The sequence below is a fragment of the Podospora pseudopauciseta genome, chromosome 1 (assembly GCF_035222475.1).
Source record: "Podospora pseudopauciseta strain CBS 411.78 chromosome 1, whole genome shotgun sequence".
In the NCBI taxonomy this organism is placed as follows: domain Eukaryota; kingdom Fungi; phylum Ascomycota; class Sordariomycetes; order Sordariales; family Podosporaceae; genus Podospora; species Podospora pseudopauciseta.
In genome coordinates, this window is record NC_085892.1 from 6,277,226 (window position 1) to 6,299,837 (window position 22,612).

At 53.1% G+C, this 22,612-nt stretch overlaps 8 protein-coding genes and 1 non-coding gene across 9 annotated transcripts; 5 read left to right on the plus strand and 4 right to left on the minus strand.

Annotated features, from left to right (window-relative positions):
• Positions 1-833: 833 nt before the first annotated feature.
• QC763_117275 (uncharacterized protein) lies at positions 834-1,322 on the plus strand (the record flags this gene model as incomplete). The annotated part of the gene is made up of 2 exons (XM_062908310.1): positions 834-963; positions 1,093-1,322. The coding sequence occupies 2 exons, from the start codon at positions 834-836 to the stop codon at positions 1,320-1,322; spliced, it is 360 nt and encodes a 119-aa protein (XP_062771392.1).
• A 779-nt stretch (positions 1,323-2,101) lies between these two features.
• On the plus strand, positions 2,102-4,387 carry PDH1 (ATP-binding cassette transporter CGR1). The gene is made up of 2 exons (XM_062908311.1): positions 2,102-2,839; positions 2,914-4,387. Exons 1-2 carry the CDS (start codon positions 2,549-2,551, stop codon positions 4,306-4,308), a joined length of 1,686 nt encoding a protein of 561 aa, XP_062771393.1. The 5' UTR covers positions 2,102-2,548; the 3' UTR covers positions 4,309-4,387.
• A 176-nt stretch (positions 4,388-4,563) lies between these two features.
• Positions 4,564-6,005, plus strand: PIN3 (protein that induces appearance of [PIN+] prion when overproduced). Its single transcript, XM_062908312.1, has 2 exons — positions 4,564-4,775; positions 4,839-6,005. Exons 1-2 carry the CDS (start codon positions 4,713-4,715, stop codon positions 5,586-5,588), a joined length of 813 nt encoding a protein of 270 aa, XP_062771394.1. The 5' UTR covers positions 4,564-4,712; the 3' UTR covers positions 5,589-6,005.
• A 71-nt stretch (positions 6,006-6,076) lies between these two features.
• QC763_0020530 lies at positions 6,077-6,147 on the plus strand. The gene has a single exon. It is a non-coding gene; the product is annotated as a tRNA-Gly (tRNA).
• A 773-nt stretch (positions 6,148-6,920) lies between these two features.
• Positions 6,921-8,441, plus strand: QC763_117300 (uncharacterized protein; the record flags this gene model as incomplete). The annotated part of the gene is made up of 1 exon (XM_062908313.1): positions 6,921-8,441. One exon carries the CDS (start codon positions 6,921-6,923, stop codon positions 8,439-8,441), a length of 1,521 nt encoding a protein of 506 aa, XP_062771395.1.
• Positions 8,442-8,777: 336 nt separating this feature from the next.
• SOG2_1 (RAM signaling network component) lies at positions 8,778-12,458 on the minus strand (the record flags this gene model as incomplete). Its single annotated transcript, XM_062908314.1, has 3 exons — positions 12,116-12,458; positions 11,254-11,993; positions 8,778-11,201 (listed from the first exon to the last, which is right to left on the minus strand). Exons 2-3 carry the CDS (start codon positions 11,734-11,736, stop codon positions 8,778-8,780), a joined length of 2,907 nt encoding a protein of 968 aa, XP_062771396.1. The 5' UTR covers positions 11,737-11,993; positions 12,116-12,458.
• A 1,800-nt stretch (positions 12,459-14,258) lies between these two features.
• Positions 14,259-14,711, minus strand: QC763_0020560 (uncharacterized protein; the record flags this gene model as incomplete). Its single annotated transcript, XM_062905395.1, has 2 exons — positions 14,259-14,362; positions 14,603-14,711. The coding sequence occupies 2 exons, from the start codon at positions 14,709-14,711 to the stop codon at positions 14,259-14,261; spliced, it is 213 nt and encodes a 70-aa protein (XP_062771397.1).
• A 211-nt stretch (positions 14,712-14,922) lies between these two features.
• PCL5 (PHO85 cyclin-5) lies at positions 14,923-18,673 on the minus strand (the record flags this gene model as incomplete). The annotated part of the gene is made up of 2 exons (XM_062908315.1): positions 16,558-18,673; positions 14,923-16,502 (listed from the first exon to the last, which is right to left on the minus strand). The coding sequence occupies exons 1-2, from the start codon at positions 16,997-16,999 to the stop codon at positions 14,923-14,925; spliced, it is 2,022 nt and encodes a 673-aa protein (XP_062771398.1). The 5' UTR covers positions 17,000-18,673.
• Positions 18,674-20,857: 2,184 nt separating this feature from the next.
• Positions 20,858-21,160, minus strand: QC763_117323 (uncharacterized protein; the record flags this gene model as incomplete). The annotated part of the gene is made up of 1 exon (XM_062908316.1): positions 20,858-21,160. The coding sequence occupies one exon, from the start codon at positions 21,158-21,160 to the stop codon at positions 20,858-20,860; it is 303 nt and encodes a 100-aa protein (XP_062771399.1).
• Between the last annotated feature and the right edge of the window lie 1,452 nt (positions 21,161-22,612).

Sequence of the window (22,612 nt, forward strand, 5' to 3'; positions counted from 1 at the left end):
TTTGAGAGGTTGTATCGGAGGGTGCAAACGAGGGCTGCTCGACTAAGCACCCCTTTGTGACGGACCTCAGGAGTGATATCTCCGGGAGATATGGCCCAAAGCCCCCTGTGCTCCCCAGCAAGAGCAGTTGTGATTGGCAGAGAGGGTCTTTTAGGTTTCCATAACTCAGCCAAAGGAACGTCACCCACCTCATTGCCCGGCGCTACCCTTAGCACCAGCCAGACCTCACTCCCTCGAGCCTATATGAATGAATTTCTCCGGACAGTTTCCGTGGCGCGGTAGTATAGCGGTTCTTACACCCCCAAGCTAGAGCGAAGATTCAGGTTCGACTCCCGGCCCGCCACACAGCCTTTGATTTCTCAGGGAAACGTTTCCAGCGTTTTTTTTATGAGCAATAGTTTTGGTTTTATTTGTTCACCACCGCCATACCCAAGGTATAGATATTGAGCCATCCTAAGAATAGATAGCTTTTGCCACATCAACAACACCCACACAGTTCACTCATGTATCGGTCAGGGGTATATGACAGATCCGCTCTCCACCTTGGTCCATTGCAAGTCCAGAATCTTCCTCAACTTCTCGTGCGGCCCGACATCCCGTGATAATCGCCTTACATTTTGCAAATCCTTCGTCGCGAAAAAACATTTACATCCTGGTCTTGGCTATGTTGTCGCTAGTCGCGTTACATAGTCCTGTCTGTTGGTAGTTGGGCGGCCAAAGTCTTCTTAAAGCCGTTGTAGTTGAACAGGCATGTCTGCGGCAAACCAACAACCCACAGCCAAGGGTCACGATCCTTTTCATATATCGCTTCACCGTTGTTAGGGAAGGTAACAATGCTCCTACTCGACATTGTTTCATTCGACATCACCAAAACCTTCACCGACATGCCGGATAACCGTCGAGGGAGCCATGACACGCCACGGGCAGGTTTTGCCAGAGTTGTGGTACAGGAGCCACTGCATCGTGAGTTGGTGATCGACTGATCATTTCGAAGGAGTAGGTCAGGAAAGTGGGTATAAGTATCGCGACTCGTGGGCCTCAACTCCTGCTCATCTTTCACCATCATCCCCCCTCATCAGCAAACCTCAAAAGCCAAATCCAAAATCCCCTCTGCAAAGATGCAATTCTCGGTCACTCTCATTTCCTTGCTGGCTTCCCTGGCCATGGCCGCGCCTGGGAACAGTCCCGCCCCCGACTCCATCCACCTCGACCTGCCCGCTCTCAATGATGGTCTGGGATACATGATCAGCCCGGAGTTGAAGCCCGAGACCAACCAAACCATTGTCAAGAGACGCGAGGGTTGTGTTGCATGCCAGTGGTGAGTGCTTCATCGACCCATCACACCAAAGAGAAACTCACTGACAACGAACCCAGGTGCGGTGGATGTGGTGTGAACCAGGGAATGTGCTGCATGCCTATCTGCTGCCAGAAGAGCTCTATTTCGAAGGGGACCTGCTTGAGCAGCGGATGGCACTGGTCGACCAACTGCTAAAGTCACGGGACATTTCCACAGGGGGGGTGCGAGCTGGGGAAAGGTATAGTGGTTCATCCTTTCAAGGTGTTCTGCGATATCGGTGTTATTTCGGTGAAGCAGTTTGAGCTAGAGATAGGAAGAATACGTAGGAATAGATCCTGTGATCACTTCAGCCTCCAGCAACCCAGATCATCACCCTGAGAAGAGGATCCACCTCCACTTGGAGTGGAAACTGGGATTTGCTTGTGTACTTCTCTCCACAGGTAGCTGACATTCGCGGGGGAACGCGATTCGTGGACGAACCGGTGGATTTGAGGTGACGCAACCAGGATGTGTGACAGAATTACTCTAGCTGAAGCTATTTCGGGTTGGATGTGTTAGTATGGTTCAGGACAGGAGATGAAGAAATCTGGGAAACCGGTATCGAGCCGCTTGAGACTGTGCATGCGACAACAGCAGCTATATGGCCCGTGCAGTGCTCTGCTATTCCATTATCAGTGATATGAACATATCTAGTATGAGGGCACTCTCCCTAGGTAACCCATGCTGCAAACGGAGCTGCCAAGATTGGCCTTGCCAAGCGCGGGGTGAATTGCAGATCCAAGCATCTTCCCTGGGCGCACAAATGTTGAGAAGGCCGAACATGTGCTCGTTTCTCAAGCAGTTGAGGCTTGGAGGGAGAGGGTAACGATCAGAGCAACAAAACACCAAATATACCGATTCGGAGATAGAGAGTAAGGACATACGATGGAGACGGATCTACGGATCTCAGAAGCTCAGAAGCTAGGAAGAAATGGGATTTTTTTTCCCCAGGGTCTCCGAGAGTGGCAAGCCCGGAGGACGAGATGCTGGATGCAGTTGCGGATGCGGGGGTGGTTGGCTTCGGCATGCCGCGGCAAAACAATTGACAGCCTCCGCTCGAGCGATGGTGTAGCTCCCTGTGGCAGCTCGCGGCTTACTTGAAGAGAAGATCTCCTGTTGCATTTTCTTTATTTTTTTCTCTCTCGAGTTGTCCCGTCCCTAATCAACAAACCCACCGTCAGCCATTGCCAGGTGCCATTGCTGCCATTGACGATGTCTGCTGTCAACCGTGGGTTGCGCCAGGCCACCAAGTCCCTGCACACACGCCTTCCCCAGCGCATCTCGCAGCGCTCCGCTCTGCCATTGTTGAGCAGCACATTTAAGACGGCCGCCCCCCTCACTCCCGCCGCCCTCCACGCCCGCAGAAGCAACTTCTCCACCATGGCCTCTCTTCAGTCTGCCGCGACCACGGCCCCTTCCCCCGCCGGGCACAAGGGCTACGATCCTGAGATCCAGGACATCGCCGACTATGTGCACAACAAGCCCATTGACTCTGAGCTTGCCGTGAGTTGAGCCTCCCGGAGCTAACCCCGCTTTGTCCCATCTTTGGCTGATGCTGACCTTTCCCCCCTGAACAGTTCGACACAGCGAGATGGGTGTTCCTCGACACTCTCGGCTGCGGTCTGGAGGGTCTCCAGTTCAAGGAGTGCACCAAGCTCCTTGGCCCTATCGTCCCAGGGACCGTCGTGCCCAACGGCACCAAGGTTCCCGGCACACCCTATCAGCTCGACCCCGTGAACGGTGCCTTCAACATTGGTGCTATGATCAGATGGCTCGACTACAACGACTGCTGGCTCGCTGCTGAGTGGGGACATCCCAGTGACAACCTGGGCGCTATCCTGGCCGTGGCTGACTGGATCACCCGTACCAACAAGGCCGGTGGTAACCTCGCTGGCGGCAAGATCTTCACCATCCGCGATGTTCTCGAGGCTATGATCAAGGCGCACGAGATTCAGGGCTGCCTTGCTCTGCTCAACTCGTTCAACAAGGTTGGTCTGGATCACGTAGTTCTCGTCAAGGTTGCCAGCACGGCTGTTGTCAGCAAGATGCTCGGCCTCAACGAGAAGCAGACTGCCGATGCCATCACCCAGGCGTGGGTTGACGGCCAGAGCTTGCGTACCTACCGCCACACCCCCAACACCATGTCCCGCAAGTCGTGGGCTGCCGGTGATGCCTGCCAGCGCGCCGTCAACCTGGCCCTGAAGGTTCTCAAGGGCGAGAGCGGTGTTCCCACCGTTCTCTCCGCCCCCGTCTGGGGCTTCTATGATGTCCTCTTCAAGGGCAAGAAGTTCGAGTTCCAGCGCCCCTATGGCAGCTACGTCATGGAGAACGTCCTGTTCAAGGTGTCCTACCCTGCCGAGTTCCACTCTCAGACCGCTGTCGAGGCCTCTGAGAAGATCCACGCCCAACTGAAGGCCATGGGCAAGTCTGCCGCCGATATCAAGGAGATCACCTGCAGGACACACGAGGCCTGCGTCCGCATCATCGACAAGCAGTTCAAGCCCATGGATAACTTCGCCGATCGTGACCACTGCATCCAGTACATGTGCTCCGTCATGCTCGTCTTCGGCCGTCTTACTGCCAACGACTACGTTGACGGCAGCGAGGCTGCCACCTCCCCTCTGGTCGAGTCTCTTCGCAAGAAGATCAAGTGCGTTGAGGACCCCCAGTTCACCGCCGACTACCATGACCCCGCTCTCCGCACCATCAGCAACGGCCTCACCGTTGAGCTCAACGACGGCACCGTCCTCCCCGAGGTTGTCATTGAGGCTCCTCTCGGCCACCGTCTCCGTCGTGAGGAGGCCAAGCCAGTGATCATGGCCAAGTACAAGCGTCACTTGGAGCCTCACTACAGCACCGAGAAGGTGCAGGAGCTCCTTGAGCTCGGCCAGAACCCCAAGAAGCTCGAGGCTATGGAGGTTGACCAATATGTGGATTTGTATGTTAGCGAGAACAGCAAGTTTGTCAACTAGAGAGTGACAGACAGGCTCAAAATAGACCTTACTAAATGTAAATACAAAAAAAAATTAATTTTATATATATATACCCTCATGTTGACACTGTATCGCTGACTCGGGACGTTGTTTCGGCCCGCCCCACTGTCGGGACGGGGTTGCACAGCCCCTGGTTGAGTCCCTTGACGGTTCGGGTACCGGCACACAGTGCATCCCCGGCGCCCGGGCGCCACTGGACTTTTGGTGGGGCTCCGGACTCGTCACAGCACTGCGCCACCCTGTAACCTTTCTTGCAACCTTTGACCAACACCACAATACTTCTGTTGACTGCAACGACAAGCGCCAGACTTGAGACGACATTTCCTTTTACTGCAGAACGAACCCTAACGATTCTCCAGTAAACTTTACCGAACTCAGTCATCATGGTCTCCGAAGACCGCCAAAGAGTCATTGAGACCAACCGGTCTTTGCGCAACATCAAGAATGTAGGCAACTCTCCCCTCAACCACATCACAAACGCCCATCTAACCTGTGTTTTCTGATTATAGGAACTCGAATCCCTCCTCGAAAAAGGTGTAATCACCGACGAAGCCTACGACACCATCTCGGGCCTCCTCCCCGCCGAGTCGTCGTTCAACTCGCGGTCTACCCCCGCCCCTCGCACCAATCCCTCCTCCCTTCCCACTCCAGCTGCCACCCCATCCGCCGCTGTCCCTCCCACAGCAGCAATGGCAGCCCTCTCAGTAGGCGGCAACCCCAACCCTCCCCCTTCATACGCCCAGTCTACCGGCCCCCCTGCCCTCCCGGGTCGGAACCCTCCCCCCGCTAGTGCCCCGACCAAACCGATCATCGCCCACGCGAGAGCGCTTTACAAGTACAATGCCGCCGACGCGAGAGACTGTAGCTTCGACAAGGACGATAGGGTTGCTGTGTTTGAGTATATGAATGCGGATTGGTGGATGGGGAGGAATCAACGGACGGGGCAGGAGGGGATTTTCCCACGGTCTTACGTTGTGGTGGAGGACGAAAAGGCTGCTCAACCTGCGGCGGTTCTTTATCCTCCCCAACAGCCGGTCTATGGTCAGCCTGCTCCGGGGGCGTATGGAGGGGGTTATCCGGGTGCGCCACCGCCCGGGCAGCCGTATCAGCCGCATGATCAGGGGCAGCAACAGCAGGGAGAAGAAGGGGGGAGTAAGATGGGTGAGCATGGGAAGAAGTTTGGGAAGAAATTGGGCAATGCGGCGATTTTTGGAGCGGGTGCGACGATCGGGTCCAATATTGTGAACTCTATCTTTTAAGGGGTGGGATTGGAGATGGATGGGTCTCAATGGACAAGAGACTGTGAAGGGGAAAGGATGTATCTTTCTTGACTTTCACTTATCACCTTTACACCTGAAGCCTTTTTTTTTTCCCTTTTTTCTTTTTGCGTCTTTGGGACTCTTCATCATATCATGTTAAGCCACGCCATGTTCAGAGTAGGGTTTGGGAGTTTGGGGATTCATGTTGATTTCTTACGCTAGGTTGGGATAATCTATCTTTTATTTTGTGAGAGATGCGGGAGTGGTATTGGTTGAATGTTGCTAGACATGGAAAAACCAGATAAAACAGTATTCAAACGTTATGGTTCCTAAAGCGGGATAGATCGTTGCCGGGAGAAGTGTGAGAATATGTCTGTAAGGAAGTACTGATATGATGGTTTGTCAACTTGCTAGTGATTCGGTTTCTGACTGTCAAATGTCATCGACATGTAACCTAATTCTGTTGGTCAAAACATGAACAAGTAACAGCATCAGTGGTTTAGTGGTAAAATCCATCGTTGCCATCGATGGGCCCCGTGTTCGATTCACGGCTGATGCACAACAGCTTATCTTTTGTTCTTTCCTTGCATTTTTTTCTTCTCCACTTTGCCCAACAGAGAGTGTCTGATTATTTTTTTGGGGGGGACAGATTGGGGGTTTGATGTGATTTTTGCTGGATTTCCACCCATGTAAAGTTCGATTTGTGAAGGTTGTGGGAGTGGACAGATGCGCGTCGTCGTGGTCGAGACCAATTCAAATTCTCCGTTTTACCCAGCCACAAAGGATGGTGCCATCTGGAAAAGCTATGTTGTTGTTGGTGCGTCGTATAGGCGAAAGCACCTGCTGGCAGGGCGGGGACCAGTCCAGGGGAAGGGGATGCACGCTGTCGGTCCAGACCTTACCCATACCAGAATAGCCCCAACCAACCATTGGAATGCTACTGGGCGAACTCCGAAAAGGGTTGTTGCAAGCACCCTTGTCACATCACCAACCCCAGGTGGAAAATGTGTGTACACAGTCAGCCGTCTGCGGCAGTGCCTTACTTTGGCTTGCCGACAGTTTGGTCTCTTTTATTTAAGAAAGTGAGATGGTCTGAATTCGGCCCTCCTCCTCATCTCAGCTGACAGGTTGGTTTCTTTTTGACATACAACCCAAGTTTTGTTAATCTTCCCTCTCCAACCTTCTCATATGCACTGTTTCGGAGGGCTGTTGTTCTCTTTGACGCTCACACAACCGACATCCCACACTTTTCCAATGTGGATTGTGAAAATACCACTGTGACAAACGAGACAACCATCATCACCCGCTGCAGGGCGTGTGAACCTCGCAGCAATGTCTCGAGATCTCTCCCCGGCGCACTCCGGCTTGTCCTCCGGCGCCAAGAGTCCGGTCGCCGGTCCGTCATTGGCAGCACCGCCAATGCCGGCTCGGTCTCCGGGCTCTGTTGCCGACGACGCCGCGGTAGAGTCCGACGTCAAATCAACCCTCACCACCGCCGGCAGCATCAGCAAACGCCCCTTGATCGGCAAACGCCACGCCAGCACCCGGTCTGACGCCTCCGGTCTTCTACCATCAGAACCAGGATCACACCCCGACTCCCCATTATCACCACCCTCCCCCGGCTCCGACTCGGAAGAAGACACCTACCCCGAAGGCGGCCTCCGCGCCTGGCTCGTCGTCTTCGGCAGCTGGCTCGCCCTCTTTGCCTCCCTCGGCCTGATGAACGTCATGGCCACATTTGACACTTACCTCTCGGCGCGCCACCTCGTCGACCACGACAACGGCACCGTGGGCGGGATTATTTCTCTGTACACCATCCTCAGCTTCACTCTGGGGATATACGTCGGTCCGGTATTCGACAAACACGGCCCGCGGTGGCCGATTGTCGGGGGGAGTGTTTGTCTTTTCGCGGCGTTGATCGTGGTCAGCATATCGACCAACTACTGGCATTTGCTGGTGGCGTTTGCGGTGTTCAGCGGTCTGGGGAGCGCCTTGCTCTTCACGCCGTCGATCGCGGCGATAGGACATTTCTTCAACGAGAGGAGGGGGTTAGCCACCGGGGTGGCGACTACGGCGGGGAGCGTGAGCGCGGTGATGTTTCCGTATGTTGTGCAGGAGTTGTTTGTCATGGTTGGGTGGCCGTGGACGATGAGAGCGTTGGCGTTGATTTGTCTTGGGGTTGCGGTGGGGGCGAACTTCTTGATCAGATCGAGGTTACCGCCGGCGAAGCATGCCAAGATCACTCCCAGTGTGAGGGTTTTCCAGACAAAGGGGTTTGGGTTGACGCTGGGGGCGGTTTTTCTGATGCAGTTTGCGGGGTTTGTGCCGCTGAGTTATCTTTCGGGGTATGTGCTTGCCAAGGGGTTCGGGCAGGAGTTTTCGTTTGATGTTGTGACGGTGTTGAATGCCAGTTCGGCGTTTGGGAGGGTGGCGGGTGGTTGGTTGGGGGATTGGGTTGGGGTCTATAATGCGAATGTGGTGTTTTCGGTGGTGGCTTCTATCGCGTGTTTTGCGGTTTGGTTGCCTGTTGAGGAAGGAAAGGCCGGGATGATTGGGTTTGCGGTTTTGTTTGGGTTTACGTCTGGGAGTAATGTTAGTTTGATGCCGGTTACGGTAGGGAAACTGTGTGGGACGAGGGAGTATGGTAGGTATTATGGGACGGTGTATACTATTGTTAGTCTTGGGGTTTTGGTTGCTATTCCTATTGCTGGGAAGTTGGTGTTGGGGAGTAGGGGCAGTTGGGATGGGTTGATTGTTTTGACGGGGGTGGCGTATCTTGCTTCGGCGGTGGTGTTTGCGGTTGCGAAGATGTCGATTGTAGGGTGGAGGTCGAAGCCTTGGGTGATTTTTTGAGGTGAAAGGAAGGGGGGTGGTGTATGAAGTTATGATCTTGCTTTCGGCTTTTATTTCATTTCGGGGGGTCACTGGCCGCAAGCTTTGTAACACGCTCAGAAGGGGAGCTAATCTACGATACCACAGCATGGCATGTATATAAAGTGCGCTCACACAGCGAGTCTACAGTTTTCTTGCATACCAGTCAGGTTGTTTGAACAGAGATACCATATCAAGTCCTTCGCGCGAAGATACACATCAGAGACCTTCCTACTCAGCGAGTTATACACTGGGAAATCCAAATTACTACCTTCTACTGCATGAACGTGAAACATTTCATACCCCCACCTTCATCGCTCAAGGCGAAGAATATATTCCCCTCGTCCCACTCCCCCCCATCCCCGTAGCCAAGCTGACACTCCTAGGCGTAACTGGCAACCCCATCTGCCCCCTCCTCTTCATGGTATTACTACTACTCCCCCCAAGCCTCTGCCCAGGACTCCCCAACCCAGGACTCCCCAACCCAGGACTCCCCAACCTAGGACTCCCCTGCCCACCACCAACATCCAGCCTCCCACCACCCCCTCGAAGCGCAACCATCAACTCCATACACCCCCTGACCCCCTTATTAACCCCCCTCAATCCCTCCACCATCCCCGGCCCAAAGCTCAAAATCTTCTTCCCTAGCGCCTCCCTGATTTGTATCCCCAGGTTCGTCCACTTGTTGAACAAGCTCTTGCACGTCGACCATATCGGACCATTTTCACTGTAATTGAGCGGCGATGAAGAAGACAGCATTGAGCGCAGAATATCCGTTTGCTGGAGGACAGAGCTCGTTTTGGAGATGAGGTCTTCGAATAGGGGTACCATGGTGGATGATCGCAGTAAGTCGGTGGTTGTGGCGTTGTTGATGACGGATGAGAAGAGGTTGTCGAGGGACGGGAGGAAGGTGTGGATTAGGGTTGTGAGGTTGCGGAGGGAGGTGAGAAAGGCGGTTAGCTGGAGGGTTATGGGGGTCGTGACGTTGAATGTGGTGTTGGTGGATGAGGGGGTTGGGAGGCTGGGGAGGGGCGTTGATAGGGGTGGCGGGGAGGCGAAACGGCGGTCGTCGCTGTCGTCGTCGTTGGAGGAGACGGCGGAAGTGAAAGAGTCGGCTGATTTAGCGGTTTGAGGGATGACGGCTATGGTTGTTGTTGGGTAGCTTTGGGAGGTGGATCGCGATGATGAAACAGAGACGGTCACAGAGTTCGACTTGGGACGGTAAGGGATATCGGTGCGGACTTGCATAGGTGTCTTGGGGGTGATGGCCGCTCGTTTTGCACGAAGAGACGATGGCTGTTGCGGCTGAGGCGTTTGGGACCTGGGCGTCATTGGCAATGGCTGCGATGGTTGCCGACGACGGACAGAAGGAGGTGTCACTGGTGGTGGTTGGGAAGGACGAGCAGTCAGGATGTTGTTGCGGTTATTCAAAGGCCGGCTGGAAATGGCCACGCGCAGCTCCATGATGCCATGATAAACCTGCATGAGAAAGGTGCGCATATATCGGGGATCTCCATTGTCGACCAGTAAATCAACATTGCTGGCCAGCCGAGCACAAATCTGGACGTAGGCCAATATCAAGGCTGTGTAAGCGCGTTGCATAGGCCCGTAGTCTCGTGCTGATGTCCGACCGCCTGACGACAGTTCAAAATCCTGGATTGCCTGCTCCAGCTCTTCAAAGTACTTGTGGGTGTTGTAAAAGATCATCTCGAGACTGGAGCGCCGTGAAGTCCCGTCGTTGGTCAAACTCATTAATGTTTGTACGCACAAATGGATCTGATAAATGGAATATAGGACCCCTTTGAAAAACTCCAAGACCGGGTCTGGAATTTGAGATTGATAACGACGTATTGGCAGAGCGGAAAGCTCGCGAACACACAGCGGCCTCTGTAGAGACGGTTCTTCCGGACTGAAAGGATTGGAGAAGGTCGGCGCACCACTGTAACTGAAACCGCGAAAATGACTGCTAAGCCGGTTCATATTGGGCACATCTGTCGAAAGGCTTGAAGCCGAAGACGGCGCAAGAAAAGAGCTTGCTGATCCAGGGGTGATAGTCCTAGAAGAGATGGTAGACTCTGTCGTGCGAGAAGATGCCGTATCTGGTCTCTTCGGCTCCGGTGATACGGCCGGCTGCTCAGGCGGGCTCCGTAGATCGTCACTCGATGCCGTCATTGTCAGTGGTATCATTCCCGACGGTCTCCTGGTGAACCCATTGCTGTACTGAGAAAGAGACCGTCTGCTGGAAACCCTCGGTGGTCTAGACAAAGATGCAGATCTCGATCCTGGCGAGGATGCAATTCCGGATCCATTTACCTTGACCGGAAACCGGCCGCCTCGGCGTGATGGCACTCGCGGTGTATCAGCACTCTCACTCGACTCATCCCCCGTCTCTGTATCAGCCATCCCTTCAATGATACTCACACTGACACTCCGAGCTAGGAATTTCTTGATACGCTCAGTCACAACACGGTCTGCCTCGCTCTCGGCCAGAGCCCCACTGGACTGTTGATCATGGACCGTTGGTAGCTGCAAGACCTCCTTGGGAGGGTAGATGATCGGATTGCCCGTGAACCTCAGCCGCTGAAGGGAGACCATATTCGCCATGCTAGCGGGAAGTCTTGTAATTTGGTTCTCCTGAACCGAAAGCGCCTTGAGCGAATTCAGCTTGGAAATCTCGGGAGGGAGCTCCCTCAACCGATTCCTTCCCACATCGAGGAACTCCAATGATATTAGATCACATAACTGTAGCTGTGGTCAGCATTAAGGCCTCAGATCCAGGTCAAGCAGTACTCACTGCCAAAGGAAAGACCTCGAACGCATTGTTCCTCGCCGCGAGGTACCTCAAAGATGTACATTGCGAGAACCTCGGTGGAAGTCCCTTCAAGGCATTGTGTGATAGCGCGAGCCTTTCAACCCCTGTCCTCAGGATATCGACAACCTCATCAGGTAAAACAGGAATGTTTTTCCCAATCAAATCTAGCGTGATTCCCGAACCAGTTGCCCCAGTGGTCCCCGACACCGGCGTTCTTGTCTCCTCATCTTCAATCGCTTTTCTCCTAGCCTCCCGAACGAGAGCAACGACCTGATTTGGCGAAAGCAACGGCCCAGTGTTGGCATTACTCGCATTGGGTGATGTACCCCTCGATGTACTCTGCCCTGTCGACAAAGGCGGGAATCGCTGCTGCTGCTGATGAAGTTGATGTGCTCTCGAAAGCGGCATCCCACCTCCAGAGACCGACCGGGCTGCCATCGGGGGAGCCTTGCGATGGGTGTCCATTCTTTATCAATAAGTCAAACTCGATTCAGAAATTAACAATGCAAACCCCAACTGAAAATTTCATCAGTGGCAGTATCAACGGAAACGCATATCTCAAAACTGAGAACCACTGTGTAAGAAGAGAGCTGATTGATCGATCCCGTCGCTGTGCTGTGTGCTGCCGTGCTTACCTCCTGCAGCACCATATCTCTAACCCTTCTGTGCCAGCCTGCCGCGCTGTACAACACAGCCAATCCTGGCACATCCTCGCGTGCTTGCTGCAAATCCCGCCAGCTCTCAGCCGTGTTTCTTGCGTTGCGTTGCCTGCCGCTGGGCGGGTGACGGGCAGCCCCCAATTACACACGAGGGCGCGGCCAGTGAACTGTCATGAATTCCATACCATCAAAGCTAAAGATCACCCACTCCACCAAAAATAATACATGAAGCCCCTCTCGATTTGTGTTTGGATCCAAAGCTTCCATAGTGGATATTTCCGATTATTCTTGTTATGAGAGTTTAGCAAAAAATCATAGTTTTGAGCTCGTGGAAGACATCTCCAGCCGAGTCTGCATTATTCTGTAGCCACAGAAACTCACCCATGTGCACGGGCCAACTATGGGTAGCTAACCATCACCTCCATCCTCCCACTATCCGTCCGCTCACAACTCAATGACATGAAACTCGGCAACACAATCACCCGAACACATGTCACTATCATGCGTGTCACCACTTCTTCAACTCATTCGTCCCAGCTCATAATTTTGAGCATTCTATGGGAATCCATCTCACAGGGGAAGTTGCCTCACTTACATGTCCCATGAGCTGTAGATATGTCGTGCGACGATCATTTTGCCTTTGTGGTGTGTGTTGGCCCCCTCTCACTCGCTCATGTTGTGACCAGCAGCCTTGTGAGCTGGCCCATCAGTCAGTCATCGGATGTAAGTGAGATTACAGCTGTCATCTCATCATGTGACCTCGCTCCTGTTGTGTTGCATGAGGTAGGGTGTTCCAATGACGATGCCCGAGGCTGATCACTCATTATTGAGAGTTATGAGAGGTGTGCTTATCTTCATATTGAAGTTGAGATGGTTGTCTTGAAAATATCTTCTCACAAATGAGAACCGGTAACTCTGCACTACTGCGTCGCATCGCATTATAAAAGCTTGATGAGTTGGTAAGCATTTATTGAGCCAACCTTGTAAGTGATGAGTCAACCCAAGACAAAAGCTGAACGTAGCCATCACCACAACCACAAGCGTCAGCCTCTCCGTTTGTGAATTCTACTCATTCACTAACCAGATTTCCAACAGTAGAAACCTGCTTTCTAACCCACCTTCATCAACCCTCCCTTTCCTTACTTACACTGTGTACTTCATCTTGAGTGACAAATATCTCCTCTCCCTTCAACCCAAATAGCCACCAATACGTAAACCACCACCCAAAAACATCACCCCTTGACACTTCACCAAACAACACCATGTTACGGCAAAGCTCAAAATTGATAATGCCAAACCCGAAATAACGTACGAATATTGTAACAGCATTCACATACCAACCAACCGAATGCCCTCTTATACTCCCAAAACCAACGTCTCCACTTGAACACCAAAACTCCCGAAACTCCGCTCATAAGCTATCTACTGTTCTTTGGCGTCATGTTCATCAAGGTGCTTACCTACCTCACATCGGTACCTAACCTACCTGCCGTCCGTCACCCATCACAACAAGATCACGATCGAAACACCCACCTTCCCCTAACATGGAGAGCCGTGGCAATATGTTATCCAGGCAGTCATAAGCATAAGCCAGGCAGAGGTGGGCCCAGATCTCCCATGCCATGCCCATCCTCCCTGTCGTCACCCTTCTTTGTTCCATTCTCCCCGATGAGCGATGGCGGCGGCAACAAATGTCAACCGTCCCTTGTCCACAACTGTTAGGGTAGCCCCGCCCAGTTCCGGAACGGAGAAACGGGATTTAGAAAATTGTGTTGTGTCCTGTCTCTTGTTGTGGTGGTGGTGTGGTGTGGTCCTCAGTCCGCCGAATGACTCACTCTGGAAGAGCGACCAACCCGGGAAGGAAGGAACCCGGGCCCCGGAATGCCGCCATCGTGATTCGTGACAAACCCAGCTGGTTGGACAAGAAAATTTAGGTAAGAAATCGGTTGACTTTGGAACGCATTGCATTGGGCTTGGAATTTTCCTGGGATCGGACCAGTTAGAAATGCAAAATGGGAACGCGAGAAAAACGCTGCAAAAAACTGGGGACAAAGGGACACAGCAAGCAACCAGATCGACCCCCGTCGTTACCACACCAACGATCCCATCTCCAAATACATGGTTGTGGCAAGTTGCTCGGTTGCCTGACCGTCGCTCATTTGGGCGCCCAAACAGGGGGTTGATGGTAAGCGCAGGCAGGACACGTCGGAGGCACGATTGCTTCGGTTTTGAGACAGAAAGGTAGCTGCTAGCTCCGATGATTTTGGCTAATAGCATGGTATTTGTGCGGCTGCTAGTCGCGAGTCGGAATGATTTCCTTGAAGAGGATCAAGTCTGTCCGTCTTGGTCCCTTTCAGGGCCCGAAGGTCTCGGTCTTGGTAGAAAACCTACGGCGTTCCTATAAACTCCGTTTGATGCAATAAGCCTCAGGCCTAAATGCAGAGAGAATTGTTCTGGCGGTTGCAAATCGTCAGTCTCGTTGCTAAACGAGAAAAGGCGTTAGCAGCTGTCCAGCTCTCCGCTGCCCAGTGTCCGTCCATTATGCTCCTAATAGTTCCCAACGCCCCCTCTCTCTGCGCCCTCGGACGCGAGATACTGTGTCCTGGTATGTAATAACGACTTAAAAACAGAAAAAGCACGACAAACAACATCGTACACAAAAAAACACCCACCACCGTTCGCCATCAAAAAATGACCAAGATTCCCCGCCTTCGCCTGTCGCCGTTTACCCCAAATCCAGGATGTCGCATGCAAAAACCCCCAGAACACGCTTTTGCCCATTTTCCTTGAGCCATCTCCAAGCCCTCTGCTAGGGACTTAATCTCTTCCGAGAATTACCACTTCTTCTCCCTCTAGCGAGGGACTGACAAAGAAAGAAGAATGATGTCACAGCGAAGGGTTTGGTTGATTGATATGATCGTTATGTGCAGTTGGCGTATGAAACGCAAAAATAATAAACAAGGTGTTTGTCGAAACGTGTGGTGTAAAAGAATTACTGCAGAATTCCCTGCCACATCCCTGGACCTCCTGGTCCTCCGACTGCTGGATGAAGCGAAGAGATCATGTACGGCTGAGCCGCCTCGGTTGAGCAACAGACTCTCTTGTGACTTCCTCGAACCATCGACTCGGGCCAGGCACCGGCGTTGGTCGAGTCCATTGAAAGGTATCCACGCACACTCTCCTGCAGCTGGGCATTGTCCATTGAAAAGGTCCGGCTTCGCTTGGTTCCGATTCTGACCGGGGCTGACGAAGAATCGACCGCTTGACGCTGCAACTCTTGAAGGGCCATGGCCGCATCATTCATCTCACGCTGCCTGCACGCATATTGAACATCCAGCGTGCCATCGTAAAAGTCCTTACCCGCCGGGCCGGTGTAAGACTCTGGCGACGCTGTCAGACAATGACCCTCCTCATAGACTTCGGGAACCGAAGCGATGGTGGGCTTCAGGCTCATCCTCTCACTGAACGACCTTCCATACCGGCATCGCGCCTGAGCATCCAATTTGGCTGACGGCGCGCTAACCGAAGAAAGAGACGAGATCGAAGAAGAGCGAGAAAGACGAGAAGAATCCGATACCATTGACTCGGGCGAGGAGGCGGTCGAGACCGAGTTGGCAAGAGATGACCTGCGGGGAAGGTGATTCATGGGAGACGAGGTGACAGCGGGGGGCCACCGATCCAAGGTCTGAGCAACAGACGTGGAGGAGGCTTGGGCCATGGCGAAACCCATTGATGAACTTCTTCCAAGAATGTGGGAAGCAGCACTCACAGCAGGAGTGCTGAATCCACGAGTTTGGGGAGTCATGCGTGGTGTAGGCAACAGGCCTAATGCAGGCGCAAAGCGGCCAGGAACGTATGCTGAAGGAGGACTTGGCTCCATAACGACTGGTGCCAAACGTGGCTTGAGAGCCGCATCCAGATCGCCCCAAGGATTGGCACTCTCAGGGGAGCTGCAGATGGCCTGAATAGATACCTCCCGAGTGGCCCGCAGCCAAGGAGCCAACTCTTCCAAGTTGTCGAGCGAGGGCGTCAGGTTGAGAATAAGCCGTTGAAACTGTTCGCACTGCTGTTCGTAAACGCGCTGTGCTGAGGGGCTGGGAGGTGAAGGAGGCTGGGGTGTGAACTTGAGAACTGATTCAGACCACTTCTTGTAGGTTTCCTCTGTGATGTGCAGGTTCCAGTTCACAGCCAATATGAATGCCATCTCGTTTTGGTTGATCTCGGATGTTTTGAGTCCAGAGATTCTGCTCCAGGCACGGGCCGAGTAGTTGCGATCTTGCAGATACTTGGACGCCAAGATGAGAGCTGCGAGGAACATACGGCGACCACATTGGAGGGCCTGGCATTCTCGGTTGCTGTCGGGCTGTTCCATGGTGAAATCATGGCTCGGAACGTGGGGTCTAATCAGGACAAGGTAGTACAAGGCAACTTGAAGGGTCGAGTAGCTGGTGCGGGACCGGCGCAAAGTTTCTTGAATAAAACTGCGCAGCGGGAGCACAGCACTGCTGCCCACCTCTTTGCAAGCTGGCGATGACGTAGGCCAGATGGCTTCGACCATGTGGGTCGAAGTGTCTAGAACAACATTGTTGAGCATATATCCGTTACATGAAGCAAGCGCATTCCTTACCGACGAGGTTGTCAACGAAATTGACCTTCCGGTCAGCCTGGCGCACGAGCGCAGGGGGACGCCCAGTCCTTGAAGTCGCAGAGTTGGAGGTTCGGCGGGGGTTCTGGCGCAATGGCGCGCATGATTCGGGCTGAGAATACTGTTCATGTTGCTGGCGAACCCAGGGATCGCAGCTCTTGATGACTGGCTCGCAGTAGCTTCCAAAGGAGCTTACTGAGCTCTGAGAAGATGTGGGCGCAATAGAAAAGCAGGATTCGCTGAGTTCGGAGTCCGAAGAGGGTCCGTTGGAGGTATTGTCGTCTGAGTGCTGGGAGGATGCGTCGGACCAGATCGAGGTGGTAGAAGCGGATGCCAACGCGGCTAAGGGTTGGCTGTAAGTGGCATTGTGGAGGGAGGTAAGGGGGTTGATAAATGCGGGGGACAGGTATGTGTCGAGCTTCATCTTGGGTTATGGTGGGTGGAAGTGCTTCCAACAACCTCCAGTCGCCGTCACGCCGTGATTACCGATTAAACCAGTGTGCTGAACAGATCGTGAAATTAACGAGATGCAAGTCCTGCAGCAAATCTTGACGATTGCTGCCAAACTTTGAATGTCGAAATGGACAGAAGACTCCTAAAACAGGGTGCTAAAGAGAGCCAACTTTTCACGAACGAGCAGACCGGTAGACGGGACGGAGACGGCGACTGGAGTAAAGTTATTTTTCGCAAGAGGCATCGTGTGTGTGTCCCTTCGCTTTGTTGGAGCGGAAGAGCGGTGGTTGAGGCTATATGGCAGCTAGTTGCGTACCATAAGGGGCGGGAGGCGAGGTGTTGTTGATGGTGGTTGGTGTAAGGGTGCAATCGTGTGGATGGCTAACAGCGGGTCGAGACTCGACGATCGGATTCGCAATAGCTGAAGATGCAGGCGTGGTGGACTAGATGGTCCTTGACAGTGGCAGGCTATGCAGGTACCGATCGGCTGTCTCTCTCCAACTGCGGTGTGGCTGCGAGGCCGACGAACTCTTTAAAGTGAGAGTATGGTGATGGCGACGGCCTGAGGAGAGCGGCAATGTGACTCCTATGAAGCGCGTGTCTTCTGGGGCGACCTAAGATAAGCTGCTGGCTACGGGTGGCCCCCCTGGTCTGGATGACTCTTCCCGTTAGATTCAGAGTGGCGAAGGCCTAACCGACTGTTGCCGCTAGGTGAAAACAGGTGGCCCCAACTGGCAGTGTGCCCCCTGTGGTCTGTGTGGTGTGACCTGGCGCTCAGCAACGGAAGCCTGAAAACGGGTCTTTCAGAAGGGCTGTGGCGACTTGGTAGTCACCGGGCTGGTTAAGTTGCCTGTGCAGCTCAAAAGGGGAGGGGAAAAAATGAGTGGTTAGGTAGCGTTCTCGCGAAGCTCCCTCTTTTTCTCGCCTTTGTTCGATAGGCGGCGGATTCCTTGTTCTTTTTTGACGGGATGGTGTGGTGTATACAGTATTGGAGAAACACAGAGCCAGCGGGGTGAGTGTGTGACGGTTGCTGGCTGTTGTTGACGAGAGCGGCGCAGAGGCGGACTCCGCGGGCTGCTGAAGAAAGATGATGAACTCGGTGGAGGAATGTCTGTTGGTCCTATTTTCCTTTGTCGCAGAGTGCAAGCGAATGCCGCGCGAACAAGAGAAAACGTTGCTAGACAAACAGGCAGGCAATCAGGAGAACGGAAAGATACCAGAGAGTAGAGATGTAACAAATTAAATTAAGAGTAGTGAGGAGAGATGGTCCGTCCAGATCTCACAAGCAGACTGCCAAAGAGTCGCTTCTTCCTAGATCTTGAAGTTGAGCATGATGGCTGCTCGATGGGGAAGAGAAGAGAAGGGAGCGTTTTGGCCTGGCTCCTGGGTGCCGAGTAGTTTTGAATGGGACTCCCTAGGGTCACTGGGAGATGCCCACAAGTGCCAACGAATTGCCAAACCGCCAGCAAGCCCGTCGCATGCACAAGACAACCTTGCTCCCCACTTTGTTATGCACGCTCCACCCCTTCACCAACTCCACCCTTCGAATGTTCCCACCTTTTCCATCGACAGCCTGCACGAGCCACTTTGTTCTTCATTCATTCATGGACAGAACTTCCTTTCACGACGCATTCGCACTTTGTCCCCCCTCCTTTCTGGCTGCAGCAAGACGGCAAGCACAATTTGCCAACATCGGTGGCTGTTCCTATGCCCCGTCATCCCCTCCTCTCCCCTTCCCTCGCCGCCATCCTCAGCACATTCAAACACGGAGGAATAATAAACTATGATGTACCCGATCTTATCGCCTAGCGCCATAGTTTACTTCCATTCTCGTGCAGCCAGGCCAACCTAGAGGTCATCATCGCGAGGATTCGAGTGTCCATCATCAGTTCCTAAGTCCAACCCCTCGCCCCTCCTCCCTCTTCACAAGGCCACCAACTCTCTGCGAGACACTCTTGCAGTTTCAACTCGCCCGTAGGAGGGATGAGATGGCATCGCCTATCTCCTGATTGGCTATGTTACTGCATGGCAGAAGGGGGGCGGGAAATCTGGGTTGCAGGAGCGTGGCCAGTTCATCCATCCAAGTTGCTCACAAAGCAGATTACCCCTGTCTAGCGCCTGGACTGTTCTCAAAACAGCTAGCCCGTAACCAAAGGCGCAGGATGCATCATCACTCATCAGCACGGTGTTGATCCTGCCACACAGTCATCATTTCGTTCATTTCTCAACCCTCCGCCTTCATCATGCTCTTGATCGAGGCAACAACCTCACATCAATGAAGCTTGTGGCATGAGAACAACATCGCGATGGTGACATCTTACAACGTGGATTTGAAATGCTCGGGGCTTTGGTTGATTCACCGCAGTGGAGGGAGTGACCGAGAGGCCTCATGAGTGATGAGTGAGGGAGTCTTGGCTGCGAAACATCGTCGACTCACTTTCACAGCTGAGTTCGGAGTGTTGCACAGCTGACAAGGGTTGGTCGGAACGGCAGTCTCGAACACCACCAAGTCTTTCGCGACCACCGAGAGGTGTGTCAGTGAATGCGACACCCCTCCTTCATGGAGATTTAAATGATGCCCAATATGGGTGAGAAGAGAGGCATCTGTTTTATGATTTGGATGTTCGTAAATCATTCTCTAAGAGACGTAAACCCTGGCATTGCGGTCAGTCATAATTTGGGCCCGCATTTCCTACCATCGACTCGGAAAACTGGATGGTCGGCGACCGGCAATAGACAGAGTCCGTTTCTCGTTGGCCCAGTGCACGCTACGGAGAAACCCTCCAAGGCAGTGACGCATGTTCATGGATCGCTCGCGCTCACAGCCGCATTACCTCCTCATCTGTTCAGTGTCCCTAAATTTATCTTTGACCAGGCATTTACACAGCTAAACTCCATATCCCGTTAGTAACCTACCCAGCAATCATCTAGGTCCATGATCACATCACAAGTCTAGCCTGTTCTCAAGATTGCTTGAACACTTGCAGCTTATCTGCTACAGTTGCGCAATCGTATCGGTGCTCTCCCGTCCCGTCACTACCGGCGCCCAGACCTTCTAGAATGAAGTCGCTCCACCATGCTACCACCAGGGCATCGCCGGGAGGTCTGGAGACCGTTTCATGCCTCCGGACAGGAATGAAATCTCCAGATATTCAGAAGCCTCGATACGACTTCATAAGTGTGACTCTCTCGGGTCCTGATACAAATGTTTGTCGATCATGTGTTGAGTCCAAAAATGGCCATGTCCTGGGTTCCCCGCAAAAGGCTGTGCTCGGGAGTCTCAAGCCCCATCAATGCCCCCTCACACAGCCAGTCGGGGTACTATGTACATGATCAACCACTTTTTACGACCGAGAAACAAGAATATCGCCTTGTCTGGACGAACGAATGCCACCGCTACCTTGGAGAGTTATGGGCTTCATGATGGCTTCGTTCATCGTGGGTCGCGCAAGTCGGCCGTGTCCACTTGCACAGTGTCCACTGGCTGTTGAAGGTGTTGGCTCCCTTTGCCAACCTCAAGATCTGCCTCTCATTCGTCGCCATATATCGCCATATAACCCTCCTCCACTCATAGCTGTACCAAGTGATGCAGTGTTGTCCTGCACACATCACCAAACCCCCGCCGAGACCCAGCTCCTTCGTCGACGCCTATCTGCCTTCCATCCAGCGCTGTGTTGGCACAGTTCGCATGGATGGATGGCCTGGACGCGTAGCACAACCCTCAAAGTTTTTCTTTCTATCAGGCCTGACCGCAAGATTTGGCCTTGTCGCACCTCAACCGTTGCCCAATCACAGTGGGAACTAACTTTCACCCCGCCCCTCAAGGCTGTCACCATGACACCAAAAGAGAGTCGTGAAAGTGGCTCGCGATGAGACGCCCGTTCTTGATGCAGAGCAACCCAAGTCCAAGCACTCCACTGCCAGCGCCTTCTCGCAAGGCAGAAGGACCAGGGGGAATCATCACAAGTGTTGCTTTTTCGCACTTCACGCCGTTCTCGGCCATTTGCTTGTTGCGTACGCTGATCACGCCTTCGGCAGGTTTTATCTTTGCTTCAGTTAATGACTGGTTCTCAAGAGGTCGAGACGAGCTGGAAACCTCTGGTTTAGCCCCGCCCAGACTTTCCTCCACCATGACTCAACTCCAAAGATCACAACTTCCTTACCAAAAGTCAACACATGACCGCGATATCGGATCTTTTGTCTCGGTCCCTGTCAACACTAGAGGGCTGATGCGATAATACACTATGGAATCACCGGCACCAGCCGTTCATGTGTATGGAGATCCAACATCTCGGTCGCCGATAGGATGAATTGCTCTCGGCGACATTGTGGAAATCGCGTTGTCGTCAGCTGTTAAGCATCTCACGGGATCAAACCCGCTGCAGAATTCCCATGCTGCTGCTGTTCCCGTCTCCGTGCGGCGGGTTCTTACCGCGCGGCCCAGCGGCTGAGTGTCTTGTGTGATACCCGGTTGGGGGCGCTTGTGAGGCGGTCACAGCTAGCAGATCAGTCTTGTAGGTTGCTGATCTCGAAATCATTCCACATTTGCACATATTGCCATACCTACTCTTACGAGAGCCTTCCCCTGTAGGTTACCTGGACAATAACCACACAGTAACAGTCTAGAGATATTGTCGCGGGCGGCGCCGGGCTGAGTTTACCTGCTTCGGGTGCCTCGAATAACCGCCAAGGCTCAGATCCGACTTGCTCATCATCGTGATGCTCCACACCAACCGGGCTCTCTGATGGAAACACCATGATGGCCAAAGAAGCCTTTCCAAGGCGAAAGACGGGAGAGATCTAAGCTGAAGCTGAAGGGGGGGGCTCCGTAACAATTATTGACTCGGCTGGCCTCGTCCGGGCGACAAGAGTCACCACCTGCAACACTGATCATCCCCTCGACCAAGACCTTCTACTCAGCTCTTTGCCCGGTACTTGGCTTGTCAAAGACAAGCCAATAACACTGCTCGGATTTCCCGAGGCCGGAGAGCAGCACCGTGAATGGGAGGGAGCTAAAGGATGGTGGTGAGTGGTAATTCAAAAGGTTTGAGTCAGCCACCGACCACGGAGACCGTGAGATGATGATATGGAATATTGCTCTTGGCTTTCCACAGGGTCCTCCTCCTCCTGCTCCTCCTGCTCCTCCTCGGCTTCGTCATAAATTTTGAGGCTGAGTATTTGTCAAACAAGTTATGGGGGGAAAACCTTCCCAGTCTGGTGTTGTTGCTGTGTGGTTTGCTTGGGAAAATTGATGCCCCACATTCTTCTCGGTGGTTCGGAACCTGTCATCGTTCATTCGCTCTCTCTCGGCCGAAGGATGACGATCGCGGGGACGGGGATGGGTGAGGGACCCGGTGAACTACCGACCAGCTTTCACATCCACCATCAATTTTCAAAAAAAAAAAAATGAAAAATAAAAAAAAAATACAAAAAAAGGCTTGCATTGCGGACTCCCCGATCGCGCTTTGTCTTGCCGAGGGAAATAGTACAATTCAAAAGGACACTGCCGCCTATTTTGGATGGAGGTTGGAGGAAAGAGAGCATGAGATGCGGTTCATCAAACAGGCACAGGCAACAAAAGTGT

Bases quoted from the DNA above. Each gene is read 5' to 3' on its own strand.
- PDH1 (XM_062908311.1), top strand. From the start codon at position 2,549: ATGTCTGCTGTCAACCGTGGGTTGCGCCAGGCCACCAAGTCCCTGCAC. The intron at 2,840-2,913 runs GTGAGTTGAGCC...CCCCCTGAACAG, and splicing joins CCATTGACTCTGAGCTTGCC to TTCGACACAGCGAGATGGGT.
- PIN3 (XM_062908312.1), top strand. From the start codon at position 4,713: ATGGTCTCCGAAGACCGCCAAAGAGTCATTGAGACCAACCGGTCTTTG. The intron at 4,776-4,838 runs GTAGGCAACTCT...TTCTGATTATAG, and splicing joins CTTTGCGCAACATCAAGAAT to GAACTCGAATCCCTCCTCGA.